The sequence below is a fragment of the Falco cherrug genome, chromosome 9 (genome assembly GCF_023634085.1).
Source record: "Falco cherrug isolate bFalChe1 chromosome 9, bFalChe1.pri, whole genome shotgun sequence".
Lineage (NCBI taxonomy): Eukaryota > Metazoa > Chordata > Aves > Falconiformes > Falconidae > Falco > Falco cherrug.
The window spans coordinates 37,709,302-37,725,320 of record NC_073705.1 but is presented as its reverse complement, the minus strand read 5'-3'; the positions used below and the strand labels follow the sequence as shown (position 1 = coordinate 37,725,320).

At 52.3% G+C, this 16,019-nt stretch overlaps 2 protein-coding genes and 1 non-coding gene across 3 annotated transcripts; 2 read left to right on the top strand and 1 right to left on the bottom strand.

Annotated features, from left to right (window-relative positions):
* Positions 1–2,958: 2,958 nt before the first annotated feature.
* Positions 2,959–6,363, bottom strand: EIF4EBP2 (eukaryotic translation initiation factor 4E binding protein 2). The gene is made up of 3 exons (XM_055721118.1): positions 6,174–6,363; positions 5,412–5,588; positions 2,959–5,330 (listed from the first exon to the last, which is right to left on the bottom strand). Exons 1-3 carry the CDS (start codon positions 6,310–6,312, stop codon positions 5,299–5,301), a joined length of 348 nt encoding a protein of 115 aa, XP_055577093.1. The 5' UTR covers positions 6,313–6,363; the 3' UTR covers positions 2,959–5,298.
* Positions 6,364–6,459: 96 nt separating this feature from the next.
* TRNAE-UUC (transfer RNA glutamic acid (anticodon UUC)) lies at positions 6,460–6,531 on the top strand. Its single transcript has one exon. It is a non-coding gene; the product is annotated as a tRNA-Glu (tRNA).
* A 482-nt stretch (positions 6,532–7,013) lies between these two features.
* On the top strand, positions 7,014–15,416 carry LRRC20 (leucine rich repeat containing 20). Its single transcript, XM_014286845.3, has 4 exons — positions 7,014–7,185; positions 8,330–8,479; positions 10,312–10,479; positions 14,877–15,416. The coding sequence occupies exons 1-4, from the start codon at positions 7,116–7,118 to the stop codon at positions 15,026–15,028; spliced, it is 540 nt and encodes a 179-aa protein (XP_014142320.2). The 5' UTR covers positions 7,014–7,115; the 3' UTR covers positions 15,029–15,416.
* The last annotated feature ends 603 nt before the right edge of the window (positions 15,417–16,019 follow it).

Here is a 16,019-nt window from a genome sequence, read left to right as displayed (position 1 = left end):
GGGCTCTTGCAATGGCTCTGCTGGTCCAGCATCAAGCTCTGCTCATCTTCTGCTGGTTTCAGTCACAGCACAGAAGAAAGCCACGAGATGACTTCAGTCTTCCCTTGATGCCAACAGGCATTGCACTTATTCCACTGTGGCAAAGATGCTATTTGAGCTAATCCATAAAACCCCAATTCCTTCTACTCCTAGCTGCCTTCCCCCATTTCATTTGGGTTGAACTCTGAGCCCTCAGAGGGTTCCATCTAGGAGGAGGACCCCAGCCTCATCTCCCTCAGAGACCCTCAACACCCCAGCTCTACAGTCTTGCTTGCACCCAGCACCATCCATGGCCGCCGCACTGCTCCGTGAGGCACTGCCAAATAAATGTTTATAGGACACCAACAGGATGAAGGAAAAAGAGAAAAACAGCATTAACACATTCACCGGTGCTGGGAAGGAGGGCCAGGAATGTAAACGGAGCCTGGAGGCAGTCCGAAAATGGTAACAGCTGGAAAGCAGGGCTGGAAAGTTTGTTAATCAGGATCCTAGATACTAGCCAGGCTCCCGGCCTTTGGCTTAGCCAAAATGCCCTTTCCTGAGCTGCTCTGCTGAATTTTACAATTGAACGCCACCGGGCAGAGCCCAGCAGTCACACATGCAGACGGCAACTACTCCAGTTTAAAACTCAAATCAAGAGCTACAAATCCAACCAAAGTTTCATTCACTCTGCTGCATGTGAAATTACCCTGGTTCAGTTCATTTACAGCTCGCTAACAATTAAGAGCTTCAGTCCTAGGTTGAAATTTTACCAATTTCTTATTTTTAATTTTCTAATTTTAGCTCCCAAATCAGCATCTAGAAACGGCCCCTGCCCTGAGGAGCACATGGAAAGCCAGGGCACCCCACGCACACACACCTCACTGGAGGGGCTTTGGAAGCCAGGATTAAAAAAAAAAAAGCACCCAAAAATTCAGGAGGAAAACAGTTGTCACTCCCCTAAGCTTGACATCGCATGGGCAAAGCCAAATCCAGAACAGGGAAGCTCCCAAATGCCTCATCAGCTTTTTTTTTTTTAATTTTGCTCCTCCCCTCCATACACACGCTTCAAATTCACTAACGTTTCAGAATTAAAAAAAGAGCAACCCATGATACACTGCTCCCATGCAGTGGTGGAAGGAAAAATGACTTATTTTTATTTTCTTTTATTTTTTAAAAAGCCTTGCTGTCCATTTCCAAGCAACACATCTTTCCGCTGGATTTTTTTGCCCCGCCAGGCTCTAGGCACCCCTTAACAGAGAATTCGGGCACAGAGCCAGAATCTGGGGAGAATATGCAGGACGGAGCAGCAGCGCAACACAGATGCTCTGCACTAGCAGCGGTGCCTGCTCCGAAGAAGCAGGATTTCCTCACTGCCTTCTCCACCCCTGCTCCTACATTCCACTTTTTAACTCAGTCTGCAGAGGAGCGCAAGAAGCAAGAGTATAGTAATAAAAACAATTTAATAATAATACTTTAATAATAACCTGGGTAACAGTGTGACGTGACAGCCCTAAGCCAGACTCCTAGCAGAGCAGGGGCACTGCTGCTGCAATATGTGCCCACATCCATGGGAGGTCACGGCAGGACCACCCCGGATACCTTTGGGTACCCCCAAACCCAGGTCAGTGGCACCCTTGGCACTGCCCCCCCAGCTTCGCCCGTGGGACCTCAGCAGCTGTGGGTGGTTTGGGAATGCGGCATGCTGCTGTGATATTTCATGCGTGGAGTCTGCATCCCTAAGTGATGCGCACAGGGCTGGGTTGCTGGTAGTTTGCTGACACCCACAAAAATTGTGGGACCCCAGAATCCGGCTGTTGCAGCCAGCAGGAGGGGATGCCCTGCTCCCACCCATCCCACAGCACCCTTCCTACTAGGGGGGAAAAGGTTTCCGCTGCTCACAGCCCCCACATACCAAGCAGATGGTATAAAAAAAGGCTGACTTTGCAGCTACTTGCTTTAAAACTTAATACATACATGTTACTAAAATTACAATTGTCCTGGACCAGGACAATTTGTGGCAACACACCTGCATCAGCACAGTCCCCTCCAAGGGCATGAGCCTGAGCCAGGTACCTCCAGGAGCAACAGATGGGGCAGCCAAGTCTACAGCACAGGCTGAGGGATGCAGCCAGGCCAGGGACTGGGCTTAAACGTGCTCCTGGTCACGGGAAGCCCTCAAGGATGAGACTGGGTGGGGGCTGCTAAGAAACAGTTTACATGATGGCCTTAGCTGCCCAGCTGATATTTCAGGAACTTGCCCAGCACTCACAAGGCAGGGAAGGGCGCTGTGTACTGGTGTGAGCTCCTTTCAGCTTCAGCTAGAAGGGGTCACCAGGGTGGGAGTACCCCCGGGCTGGTGCAAACATGCATTTACTAGCAACATGGGAAATTGCTGGGGGTTTGCCATTTAAGCTTGGCTTAAATTCGGGGGTTGCTTTGCACGTTTGGAGTCTGGCCTGGACACATCCTAAGCAGGACTTTCTTTGGCACCTCTCCAGTTTGATGCCCAGGTCTATATAGGCTTTAGCACCTGGTGGTGCAGGATAAATGACCAATTTGCAGCAGTTTTGTACACGAGTACATGTACTGTGGTAAGATCAGATTTTGCTGTACATGAAATTCTGCAATCGGGTCCCGCCTTAACCCTGGGCTGTTGATTCTGGGTTTGACACTCCCCTGCTCTCTGTACACCGAGTTCCACCTGGCTAGAGGTGGGAGCTCACTCCTGATTTACTGTCCTCGGCTGGGATCCCATTTTCCCAAATTGGAAATCTGGAAAGCAACTCACCTAAAGAAATTGGGACAGGGGAACACCACACACCCCCCCCCCCTTAAAATACAAAGAAAGGAGAGTTGACCCACATTTGCTCCATAGGGAAGGGAAAAAATCCCCCCTGCAGCCCGAGTCACCGTCAGAAGAAACCTGCAGCACCTCGATTTAATAGAACCAAGATCTTTATTGATCTCATTGTAACAGCAACCACTGGCGAGAGCTTTTCTCCTCCCGAACACCTGCCTGAAGAGACGGTAAAAAAACCCAAATCTATACCCTGACTAGCGGAGGAGCTGCCCCGGCGAGGCCAGGCACTCCCTCTCTGCTCTTCAGCCCCGAGCCCAGTTATAAAAAAAAACACCAGGAGAAAGTCGCTGGGATGGGGAACGGAGACGAAAGGCGATTGGAAAAGGGGGCATTTAGAAAAAAAAAGTGGTTTCCCTCCAGCTCCTGTCCATAAGTTAAGTTGTCCTCAGATACTTTCTATTTTATTTTTTTTCTGGCTTGGAGAGCAGGTTTCCCAAAACGAGTGGCTGTGCCGAGGGTGCTGGGTCCCTGCATCCACGGTGGCCATCCCCACTCTGCAAAGAATGTCCTTGCCCCTGCCCCTGCCGCTCCCTCGATCCGAGGGCCTAACAGACCTCCTAGGATCTTTGCTTTAAGGAAAATATATTTATTTATATATAATATATATATTTGTGTGTGTCTTATCACCACCCACCCACACGCATATACATATTTCTACTTGCACTCACTCACTCGTGCGCCTATTATGGCCGGCTACATGTCCATGTCACATCCCACCAAGCGTGACCCATGCAAGGGAAAGCATGGAAGAGACCTCCCATTCCCTTAGGTTTTTTGCTTTTTTCCCCCAAAACGAGCGGCATCCCCCCTTGCAAGAAAAGCAGCTGGAAGATGGGAGCTCGCAACCAGCCACCATGCCGACCCACACCAAACACACCTAGAGAAATAAATTATTGGACGGAAAGTGCACAAAGCCTGCAGCACGAATGCCGGTGTGGGACGTACCCATCCCTGGCACACACCAGAGCCACAGTCCCAGCAGGCAATGAGTCCCCACGGCTGAGTACCAGGGCAGAGACAACCCCGGGGAGGGAGGGAAGATGGATGGAGCAGGCACTCGGGTGGTGGCTGATAAAATGGCACTTGAGAAGGTTGCAAAGCTGTTGATAGCTCCCAACAAGCAGTTAAAAAACAAAGGGCGGGTCTGGCTGGTTCAGGGGGCACAGCACGGCACTGCCGCAGTGTCCCCTGCCACGCATGCCCTCACCTAACACTGCTCTTCAAGGCAAGAGTCGCACCAAGAGAAAAAAATAAATCCCATCTCTGGGGGGTTTCAAGATGCCAGGCACAGGCAGGATGGCCATGGTGTGCCAGGCCAGCAAAGCCACCTGCGGTGGGGACGTTGGCACGGAAACTCTTTATCCATGGCAGCACGACCTGGCCAGGGGAAGCCCTGGCATGAAAAGCAAGCAGAGGATGGCACCGATGCTGGCACCCTGCAACTGGAGTGCCCTGGCCACTGCACTGCATCCCTGCGGTGTCTCACCAGTGAGTGCCCGCAAGCCCCCTGGGCGCCTAGTTATTCCTGAGACATCCAATGGCGCCAAGGGATTTAGCTCCTGTATTATTCACATTTTAAAGGGTGTGTGTGGGGTGTTTAAAAAAAAAAGAAAAAAGCACTAGAAAGCACTTTCCCAGAGGCGCTTGTCCCCAGCCTGAAAAAAGAAGCATTGCTGGTAAAGTGCCCCTTTTTAGTACCAAAAAAAAATAAAATCAAGGGCTTTTTTGTAACATACGGCTATGTTGCTTTGAGTCCTGGCTGGTGGGCTGGGGACACAGCCCCCTGTTGAAGGGCCATGACGGAAGAAATCCAGGTAGGAGAGAGATGTGGGCATGCTGCCCAACGCTGTTGGGGACTAACTTGGACCCCACAAGCACCAAAGGGAACAGGCTGCCAACACTGTCCTCCACTGAATGCCAGCAGGTCCTGGGGGTGCAAACAGACACTCGGTTTTAGAAGCGATGCTTTCCCCCTCCTCCTAAGAGGCTGCCCAAATTTTTCAGGAGAAGGGGCAAAGGGGGTGACACAGCTCCAGACTGCCAAGCTGCTGGCAATGGGAAGTTTTGGGGTAACGGGAGGAGGGGTTTTGGAGGGGGGGGGGCCACGAGGCAGCAGAAGAGGCAAAGGGATGTTTTAAAAAGAAGCCTGGTAGAAATCAGGCTGTCAGTGGGCAGAGAAGGAGAAGGAGGAATAGGGCCGGATCCAGAAGGGATGCTCCATCTGGCACAGGCTGGGACCAGTCACCCACAAAGTGGGAGAAGCCAGAGCTGAGCTCCCCGGAAAGAGGGGGGGAAGCGAGCAGGGAGGGGGACACCGGCGGGGTCCGCTGTCGCCTCCGCGTCGCTGGGACGGATCCTGCTAAGCCAAATGGGGTGTGCACAGGTCTGGGGAGTTGCTGCCTCTCCGTGGTTCCCGCTCAGATATCCATCTCGAACTGAGCGTCGTCCCCTGGTGAGAGTCAAGGTGAGATGCGTTAGGGGGACCACCCCCCACCCCAAATCCCCCCACCCCACACCGGGGGTCCCTTACCCATGGATGGCTTCCCCTCCTGGTGGTTCAGGTTGTTGGTGTCCGCTTTGGGTTCCTCGCCGGCCGAGCTGGGGCTGGTGACACCGGGAATATTGGGGAGGTGACAAGGTGGGGTCTGGGCCATGGGGGAGTTGCGGCGGTCCAGCAGGAACTTGCGGTCGTAGATGATGCGGGTACCTGCAGGGGGGATGAGAGGAGGGTGGGGGGCTCCGGCCCGGCAGCACGGGTTGGCAGGAGTCTCCAGGCTGAATGGGCACCCGGGCCAAGGGCCTCCGGTGGGTGATAATTCGGCCCTGGACAAACACCCCCGGCAGCACCGGGTAGCCGCTGCCCCGGGGCGCCCGCCGCGAGCCCAGCAAACCCCGGCAGGGTGGGAGCGCACCGCGGGGCATCCCGCGTCCCCTCCCCCGGCCAGGGACGAGGGATGCTCCAACCCCGGGGTGTCCAAGCGGGCCGGGGCAGAGCCCCCCACCCCTCAACACCGACACCTCGCCGGGCGTCGACCCCCACCGGCCGCGTCCCGCCGGGGCCGCCTGCCACCCCGCACCGGGGGCCGCCTGCCAGCCCGGCGGGACCCTCCGCGCCCCCGTTGCACCCCGGAAAAGCAACAAGCCCTGCTCCAGGCGCTCGCCTTATGGACACCAGCGGCAGGCGCTCCCTGTACGCGATATACAGGCGCGATAGGCGGCGCTCAGAGAGGCGGCGGGAGCGCTCCCCCGGCGGGGCCGCCGCCCCGCAGGCCCCGGCTGCCCCCGCGCTTACCTCCCGGCGTGGTGGAGAAGAGGGTGCCGCCGGGGGTGGTGCAGTAGTCCGGGGGCAGCTGCTCCGCGTCGCTGAGGGCCACGGTGCGGGTGGGGATGGCCCGGCTCTGGCTGGGCTGGCGGCCGCCGGCGGACGACATGGCCCCGCGCTATTGTCCCCGCGGAGGCGGCGCGGAGCGGGCGCCGCCCCCCCGCCTCCCCTCGCCCCCCCGCAGCCGCCGCGCAACCGCGCTCCGGCCGCCGCCGGCAGGGGGCAGGCGCGGGGGCGGGCAGCGCTGCCCGCGCCCTCCCACGTGGTCTAGCGGTGAGGATTCCTGGCTTTCACCCAGGCGGCCCGGGTTCGACTCCCGGCGTGGGAAGAGCGTTTTTGGGGTTGCGGGGTGGGTGGGAAGGTGTCCAGCCTTCCGCCGGGACCGCCCGCGCACCCGTGTCGTCGTGGCCAGGGCGCCTTCCGCCAAAACATTTTGACTGAGCCGAGCTGGTCAAGGTCACCAGGAAAGGGGACACACTCCATATCCCAAAGGTACCAGCCCAAAAAGTTGCAATTCCCACACCCCAAGGGCTACACCACCCCGAGATGATCAGGAAAGGGGACGCACCCCCATATCCCAAAGTACCAACCCAGAAAATTGGGATTCCTGTACTCTGAGGGCCATGCCAGCCCCAGATGATCAGGAAAGGGGATGCATCCCTCTGTCCCAAACCAGGAATGGAGGTGCATCCCCATACCCCAAGCACACCATCCTCAAAAGCTGGGACTCTCATACCCGGAGGGTCATGCCAAGCCCAGCACTGCCTCCCTCCCCTGGGAACGCTGATCCCACCAGTTATTTTTAGCATCCCTCTCCCGAGAGGCTGGAGCTGCTGGTTTCCTCCCGCAGCCGTGGATCCCCCCAGCCACAGCACACCCCCGGCGGGACCGGGCGCCCGCCTGCACAAGAGGATGGGTGAGGCAGTAGCGCGGGTGGCCAGAAAGGTGAACGACACGGTGGAGAACAAAACGGATTCCCTGGGTAAGCCTGGCGCTCCGGCTCAGCTCCCGCTTGGGGCCTGGAGGAGGATCATGTGTCTGGGAGCAGGGCTCTATTTTTTGCTGCCACAGTCTAAAAAAAGCTGTTGGCCTCCCCTCTGGGTGCTGCACCCGAGGCTCCTGCAGTCCTGGGGAAGGGAAAGTCTCCCCAGGCCCCTCAAAGTTTGAATGGATTCCCAGCAATGGCACATAATCCCATGGGACATGCCCCAGGGATACAGTCCCTCCTTGCGAGCGATAACAGGAACCAGGCTTTTCCCCATATCACCTTGTTAGATTTGGGGGTTCCTGCAGTTTTGCCTGTTTCTAGCAAATATCAGAGACTCATGCAGTTCATCAAAAAGAGAGAGATGAAAGCAACTCATTTTTGTTCATGCTGGATTCCCAGCCCCGGGGTACAAAGCAGCATGCATGGAGAGCCAGAGCTTCATCGCTCAGCCCCTTGACATCCTCCTGACTGAGATCAGCAGAGAGGGCTGAGCTGGTGCAGCCCCCACCATGGCTTTGGGGAGGGGGCAGGCAGCAGAGCATCACCGGGCCAGGATTCAGGGTTTCCACCCCCCAGCACGTCCTGGGGGGGGAAACAGAAACAGCTCAGAGCAAAGCAAAAATGCCAGCAGGTGAGAGGCATGGACAAATTCTTTTCCCTTTCCCATGGGGCAAGCACCCATGACCATGAGAAATCCAGCCGGGAGCATACCCAGGGAAAGCCCTGCTCCACCCTTATCCCGATCAGCAATGGATGAGACATCCCTGCACTGCTTGACCATCCCTAGGGAGTCAGTGACATGCAGGAGAGGGGTTACTGAAGTTTTTAGATATGGACAGGCTGGCTGAGGGTTTCCAAAAGGACACTGCAGCATGGAAATATTTGCAATGTGATTTAGGGCTGAATGCAGCTAAAGCAGAACAGCCTTAGCATCATCTAAGGGGGACAAACTACTTGTACTTGGAGGTGACTGCAAAGGTCCCTGCAACAGAGGAGTATGGCAGGGGACATTACAGCATCCATGGGTGGCAGCACCCAGACAGGCAAATCAAACATGAAGGGACGGAAAACCAGATGGAAAGCATTGCTCCATCCCAGCTGGGTGCATTATAAGGTGCCTGGGTCTCTCTGGGGGCAGATCTGGCTAACTGCAAGCTGATGACCTTCCCCATCGGCATCTACAAAGCCATGAGGAGCGTCACTGAGGGGATTCACTGCATCTCCCTGGCAAACAACGAGCTGAAGTCCCTCACCAGCCGATTCGTCACCACCTTCAACCAGCTGAGAGGTAAAGGACAGCCCCACTGTTTGCAACAGCCACTTCCAAACCCCCAGGGCCCAGAAAAAAAACCCCTAGGTTACTGCAGAGAGGGCACAGCACCACAGTTTCCCCATCACAGTTTTTGCTCCTCCACACTTGCACCTCATTCCAGGCACTAGTTCAGAACCCCCAGAATCCATTTTTCTTTACCCTTGAGGAAGGGGGCACTGGTTTTGCTCCCACCCACCCTCCCCAACGCATGCCCTGCCACCTTACAGCCACTTTCAGCATTGGCCAGGCTGCTGCAGGGTCACTCATGATCCTCCTCCAGCTCCTTCCAAGGATGGAGCTGGGGATGAAAGAGGACAGGAAAGGCAGCCTGGGCATAATGGGGCACAGTGGAGATGGGGCATTTCAGGCTGCAAGAAGGCATGCTGGCTTGCTACTGGCTAATTAGTCCCAATCATGAGACAGCAACAGTTGCTCACTCCATCTGCTGCAGGAGATGGGGACAGTCATCAGTGCATGGCTGGTGCCATGGGGACATGTCCCAGTGGAGCCCAGCAAAAGCAGCCAGAAGCTAATCTGCTAGAACAGGGATCCTCAAACTACAGCCCGCGGGCCAGATACGGCCCCCCAGGGTCCTCAATCCGACCCCTGGTATTTACAGAACCCCCCCGCCGGGGGCTGGGGGGGGGGAACCAAGCAGCCGCAGATGACTGCCTGCCACTTCATCTGCGCGCCGGCCCCCTGTTTAAAAAGTTTGAGGACCCGTGTGCTAGAACATAGTAATGCAAACATTCAGAGCATCCAGCACCATGGTTTTGAACGCTGGTGACTGCACTGGGGCTTTGCCTGCCTGCAGCAGCACTGTGGGATCTGGCAGCTTTTAAAAGCTAGTATTTTGCTCATACAGTGTACTGCATGAGTACTGCTGTGGTGGGTGTCTGGGGAGATTTCCCATGTTGTGCTGGAGCATCATCCATGAAAACTCCCCTCAGCTAGAGAAAAGAAACATGTTGAGCAAAGGAAATCAATTTTCATTTTCTAGACAGTACAGGAGCCCTGGGGGTTTTAGGGGGAAGGTCTTATTTCCCAACAAGGGCTTTGCTCCACTAGTGAACAAATCACTCCAGTGACGAGCCTGCTGGGCCTCAGCAAGGCTGTTGCAGAGGAGAGATGCCCTGGGCCCTGCACCAGTCTGAATAAGGCAGGACCTATAAATACCAGGTATTAGCAGGGGCAGGGCAGCATGCATAGGTATTTATAGAGCAGAAAGCCCTGTGTCACTGGAGAAGGGCCCTGGGACAGCAGGATTTGGGTTGTTGTTCCCACAGCTAATGGCCTTTTATGCAAGAGTGCTGCTCCTGGCCCCACAGGAGCTCATTTCCAGGGAGGAAAGCATCACAGGGGTTAAACTCCATAGAATAGATCTTTTTCACATATAAATGCATTTCTTCCACCACTGTTTATGCCTCAGAAGGGGTTCAGGCATATGAAGATAGAAAACTAGCCTTAAGCCATGACAAACATCCATTGGTGAGAGGGGAATTGCATCAACTTCACTAAGAAATACTGCTTATGCCTGCAGCACCTGCTTGCAAAATGTTGCAGAGGTTTCATTAGGAAAGGCTGAGGAAGCCAAGAAATGTATAATTCCTAAAAGCAGTATTTTGCAGCAGGCAAAAGTATGATGGCAAACAATGGAGATGAGAAAAAACACTCATTTTTAGAGTTGGAATCCCATTATTGGATGTGACAGCCCATGGGGGACAGAGGTTGTAAATTAAGCTATGCATTAATTATTTTCCCATTTTTTACCCACACCATCCCACCACCTCTCTCCTCCAAAACTGCAGAGCTCAACCTGGCAGGCAACTACCTACACCGCCTGCCTGAGGAAATCACCTCCCTGCTGCACCTCCGGGCCATCAACCTCTCCCGTAACAGGTTTCGGCATTTCCCAGAGCACCTGGCCTCGGTCACCACCCTGGAGACCATCGACCTGGAAGAGAATGAGATCACAGGTGAGAGGGACCTTATCCCACTGGAGGTGATGCTAATCCACATCCCTGGGCAGGGAGAGATGCTGGCTTGAAGCTTTGCTTGTGGTCCATCACCCCCAGCAGATTCAGCCAGGCTGCGGGATGGCTTAGTGACCCAGCAGAAGGAGCATGAATTTGACAGGGGCAAGGGCACACGGGTGCGCAAGGGAGATGCTAAATAGACAGAGCCTTGTTAGCCACTTGCTTTTGCTAATGCTTGTGCTCCCTTCTGGGGCAAAGCTGTTGCAGGCATAGGGGGAATCAAGCCCTATTCAGTCCACCCTATTCACCAGACTGGGATATAGCTTTCAAAGGCAGCTCTAGCTGTAACTCAAAATCGCCAGGTTTCATAAAAAAATTAACCTGACTGCAGAACCCAGCCTGAAGGATGCTGGGCTGAAATGTTTGCTGCTAGGCAAAGCAAGGGCACAAGCCCACCTGAACATTTCCCAAAGCAAATAGGAGCTGCTACACTACAAAATCCCCTTAAAAAAAAGAAATTAGAGGGATGGAAAGAACCACTCATCCCTCAACCCTGAAGTGGGAGGAAAATCTTTCATGCGCAAAGCTGAAGCCCCTGGAGTCCCCAAGAGCTGGGCAAAAGGGGCAGCTGTTGCACATAGATAAAAGGGGATTTATTTAGGAGTGAGCTTTGAAAGAGCCCAGGCTGGAGCATCCCACAGCCCATGCAGATCCCTGGGGAGGTGAATATTGAGTCCACTCAATTTTGCCGTTTTATCTGGGATGGCTTCAGCTGCTGCTGGGAAAGCTGCTCCCTGCAACATGAGTTTTATTAACAGCATCAGCTGCTCCCTGGCCATGCCTGTAGAAACATGAGACATTAAGTACTGCTTCCATGACAGCCAGTGAAAGACATGGGTTTTCCTCACCCCTTTTTTCTCTCCTACCTCCCAGAGAGAGAGCTGTCTCTCTTAGTTCCCTCCATCACTTTTTGAGCTTAATTGGCTGATTTCTATCAGACCTGGTCTCCAAACACCATATTTTCCACTCATTTTGTGGAAGCAGGCTGCTGTGAGAAGGGAATGCAGCTTTTTGTTGCTTTTTTCCCCTGCCCAAATGCAGGGAGGCAAGGATGCATCGAGGGTTGTACCCAGCTGGATTAATCCTGGGGGAGAGGTGGCTAGAAAACCCAGCTGCCAGGCTTGGTCACCTCCTACAACGCTCCCCTTGGCTGCTGTTATCAGACTCAGGAAAACTAATGAGAGGATAGACATTAACAATTACAAGCTGAAATGTTTCAGGGACTTACCTTAGTAATGAACACAATGCTGTCTGGCTGCAGAAATGGGTAAGATTAACCTGTTTTACGCATTTTCTAGAAAGGGAAGCAGCAGCGATTAGAAAGCCAGGGGTGTTGCAGCCTATTTTTCCAAGGCAAACAGAAGCCTGGGCTAACACGTTGCTCCTGCCAGCCCTTCCCAAATACCTCCCAGGCTCCTTTGCACAGGAGTTTGCATTTATACATATATAAAAATGTATGTATATTTATATACCAATACTGTTTTACGTATTGTTTATGAGCTGGTATTTATATATGCACCTTTTCCTTCCACAACAGCCTGGCTAACAGGGGAAGGAAAATTAAGAGTCCATCAGCTTGAATTCAATTGTCTCAAGTTTTGTTTTTCCTTACTAGTCAAATAGGATTTGAGCCTCTCACACAGCAGCATGGTAGCAAGAGCGTAGGAGATGGCACCATCTTTTTTTCTCTCCTGTTTCAGCTAGCTGAGGACTGTGTCTTGGCAGCCAGATCTTACAAGAAGCAACCAAAATATTCTTGAAAAAGCTGTTAAGGCATCTGGAAGTTAATCTTGGTGCTGCTCCTCAGCAGTGATACCTACATGCCTCCAACTAGCCCAACACAGGAAAGAGTTACCCCAACAGCACAGAAGAGAGCAGAAGCCATATTTTGCTGCCTTTTGTAGTCTGGGACCCAGGTTGCCCCACTTAGCCCACTAACAAGGTGAGGACCTGGCTCCAGATAAAAGACCAGAAGGCAAACAGATGCTTTGTAGACCATGGGTGGGAGATAGAGGCTGGGAAAGGGCTGTTGCTTGTTCTATTGGCACAAAGCTTGGAGATCATCTGGTTTATGGTGCTGCTACAGTCATGTACCACTGCTGGTCCTGCTTATCTTCCTCTGCCTTCTTAGTGATGCTGAAAGAGCTCATAGCAGGGCTGCAAAACAGTTTTAGAAGCACCTGTTAGAAGAGGACTGAGTCACCTTCCAAGACATACTGAATGTTGTAGGCAATGTTTTCCAGCTAAAGGGAAATGGGAGTAAAAGGAGACTAATTAATGCCTGCCTGGAGCCTGTGGGCTCTGAAAGATGTTTAGTGCCATCATCTGCCCTTTTCATCTCAATAAGCTCTTAACTCTGGAGTGTAATTGTGTATATATCAATGTCAGTTATATTAACTCTTTCCCTGCTAATTAGGGTTATATCAAACCAGCATTTTCAACTCCCCAGTCCCTGGGGACTTTTTGGTATCTGAAGCTTCAGTTTCTTTTATTCCTTGATTAATGGCTTAATGAAGAAGATGTTGAGACAGCAAGGGGGATGCTGTAGACCACTCTCAAAGCTGGGCAGGTCACTGCTGGGGGAAACTGGCTAATTTTGTCCTGAGCATCAGGGAGAACCACTCTTAATTTGGGATAATGGCATGGAAAATGTATCTTTGTTAATAGCTGCAGAGCAGCTTTGGAGAAGGCTGGCAGCCACCAAAGGATGTAGGTAATGCCAAAAGGTGACAGGAATCAGCTCCACTGAGCTGAGCAGGGTCCTTCTCCCCCAGTTTGCACCTGCATGTGGCTGTGAGACTGTTGGGGCTATGAGTGTTCACTACCCAGCTCCTCAGATGCCTTGGCAGCCCTTTCATATCCATCTCATTGAATGTCTCCTGATGCCTTGGCTGCCCTTTCTTCTGAAGGAGCTAGGTTTTTCACTCACTTATTATCATATTCTGATCTGAGAAAACTGCTGTTTGCTTTCATTATGAAAAAGCCCGTTTTTGCTTAACCGGTGAAGCCAGTATGAATAATTCAGGCTCAAATGCAAGTGCCTTATCCACTGGGGAGCCAGCAAGTGATACTTTGGGTTGCTTAGAGAGGAGTTTGAGACTCCCACGGTAGGGCCGTATAGCTGCAGGCTGCACTGCATGCCTTGCCTGTTGCTTCATGCCGGAGTGAGTCACTGCTCCCTACCTCAAACCAAGCTGCAGAGTTGGGCTTTTCCCATTCTGTTCCCTAAAATATTTTTCTTAACTAACTACGTTTATGCAAAGTGGGGGTTTATCACTCTGTATATCCTTAGAAGATCACTAAACAGGAAGATCTAATAAAAAAAAAAAGTATTTGTGCATCAAAGGAAAAAAAACCCAACAAAATTATGGGGAAGTGGTGGTGAACAAATCCACTACAAAAAAAATCCATGTGAAGTTCAGCCTGATGACAAAGATGCACTGCTAAGAGATGTGTAGTACAGAAAACTCCACCACTCTCTGGAGGAGGGGAAAAAAAGCACCATCAAGGTATTTGAGTGTTTTTTTCCAACATAAATTGTTTCATGGTTTTAAAATTGCATAATCACCTGCCCAGCTATAATTACAACACTGCATTTCTGCTCCAAGTATTGGCAGAAGAAATCAGAGCTGGGGATATGAAAGACTCCCGTCATTTTGGTGGCCCCATTAAAAAGAAACCATTTTTTGTAAACTCAGGCAGGTGGGCTTCTCATGCCCAAAATATTGTTATTTGCAACAAAAAGCTAAATCTATCATATTTTAATGATCTTAATGGTTAGATTTTTGTATCGGTCTTGTTCCTTTGCTCTCAGTGGATTCACATAAGGACTATCCATGAGACTTGCACCTTTTTTTAATGCAAAAAGGGTTTCCTCTAGAAACCCTGCCTAAAGGAAAACATCCAAATTCATGGAAATGCAAAATAGGAGGGTGCCCAGGAATGGCTGAGAGCCATTTTGCAGCCTGTCCAACAAGGGCAAAGAGCATGTGCTCTCCCATTAGCCTGGTGAGTGCTCCTGGGCATTGCAACACGGGGATAAAATAAGGTAATAAGTCTTTGCATACGGATTCAGCACCCCAGCAGGGGTTTCTTTTTAGGACTGGGAGAACTGGAGGGCAGTGTCCACATGTAATATAGTGGTGTTTGCACCTCGCAAAGACATTTGCTTGAGTAGTCATATAATTTGATCTTTTATTATGTTTCTGTTTTGGTAAATGCCCAGAGATTGGTGGGAGCAGGGTTTGCTCCAGGCTGCCCATCAACCCACGCTTTCACCCACTCTGCTCTGAATTCCCCACCAGGATGGACACTCACCTCGGTGCTCTCTCTTGCAGAGGTGCCAGTGGAGAAGCTGGCCTCCATGGCATCACTGCGGAGCCTCAACCTGCGGGCAAACCCTGTCAACCCTGAGGTGCGGCTGCTGGTCCGGCCCCTCGTCCCCTTCGACCTGCTGCTGTCACCAGAGGAGCCTGTCCCCAAAGCCTGAGAAGGTCTCGGGGTGCCTGGGCAAGCTCTCACAATGGGCAACTGCCTGCAAGAGTGGTTTGATTTAGGTCGGTCCCTGCTATGCCGCTATTTCTGCACGTCTGAAATGTGCAGTGAGGCAGCCAGTCCCTCTTTTTTTCCTTAATAAAAAGCAAGCAGCAGGGCTCCTCCAAAGGGATGGCTTTGTCAGCTTCTGAGCCAAGGAATCTCCCACTGTGTGTTTTGGGGAGGCAGGGGAGCCACAATGAATGTGGTGCAAGGTTTGGGTAAAACTGAGGGTTGGATGTTTGGCTACATCCCTCCCACCTGGCTGGTGATGGGGAGCAGCTGGGGCTGGGACAGTGGCTGTAAGGGTTCCTGCTGGAGTTGCTGACATGGCAGTGTGCCAAGTGCCCGATTAAATGTTTTCCTCTTACATGTTTTTTTTCTTATTTGCTTAAATTTGAATTATCAGTCTTTTCCTTGAAGAAGCCCCTTTGCACAACCCTACAGCGGCTTGCTGCAGCTCAGGCTGAAGCCTCCAGATGGATTCTGCCTAGACCTGAGGAGTATTTCCCTGGATTTTTCCAGGGAATTTTTTTTCTGGGGAAATTGGAATTTTCCCTATGGTTTTTCACCATGGAAATCAAAGTGTCTCAGTACCAGTGGGTTCCCACAAGCTGCTCACCCCATGGGTGTCCCCAGAAGCGTGCATCCACCTCCTGGGTGCTGTGGGTCTTCAAGACATGCTGCTCCCACTCCCAGGAAGAAATGGGCTGTGGAGCTCTGGATATGGCCCAGAGAGAGTGGTTCCTGCATGCCAGGGAGGCTACTGCCAAGCACGCCGGTGCCCCTTCGCAGCTGGCTGCCTGCAAAAACACTCCTGGGAGAAACTGCAGCATTATCTCAAAACTGCTTGTTTAAACATCTCCCGTGTTTGTCCCTTCATATTTTTAGGGGACAAATGCTTCCCAGTGGTGTGGGCTGGCTGGGGGCAGCCAGGAATAGTTAAT

Coding starts and splice junctions, on each gene's coding strand:
- EIF4EBP2 (XM_055721118.1), bottom strand. CDS start 6,312: ATGTCGTCCGCCGGCGGCCGCCAGCCCAGCCAGAGCCGGGCCATCCCC. Junction 5,589..6,173: donor CTTCTCCACCACGCCGGGAG/GTAAGCGCGGGG, acceptor TCCCCCCTGCAG/GTACCCGCATCATCTACGAC. Junction 5,331..5,411: donor GGAGGGGAAGCCATCCATGG/GTAAGGGACCCC, acceptor GACTCTCACCAG/GGGACGACGCTCAGTTCGAG.
- LRRC20 (XM_014286845.3), top strand. CDS start 7,116: ATGGGTGAGGCAGTAGCGCGGGTGGCCAGAAAGGTGAACGACACGGTG. Junction 7,186..8,329: donor GAACAAAACGGATTCCCTGG/GTAAGCCTGGCG, acceptor CTCTGGGGGCAG/ATCTGGCTAACTGCAAGCTG. Junction 10,480..14,876: donor GGAAGAGAATGAGATCACAG/GTGAGAGGGACC, acceptor TCTCTCTTGCAG/AGGTGCCAGTGGAGAAGCTG.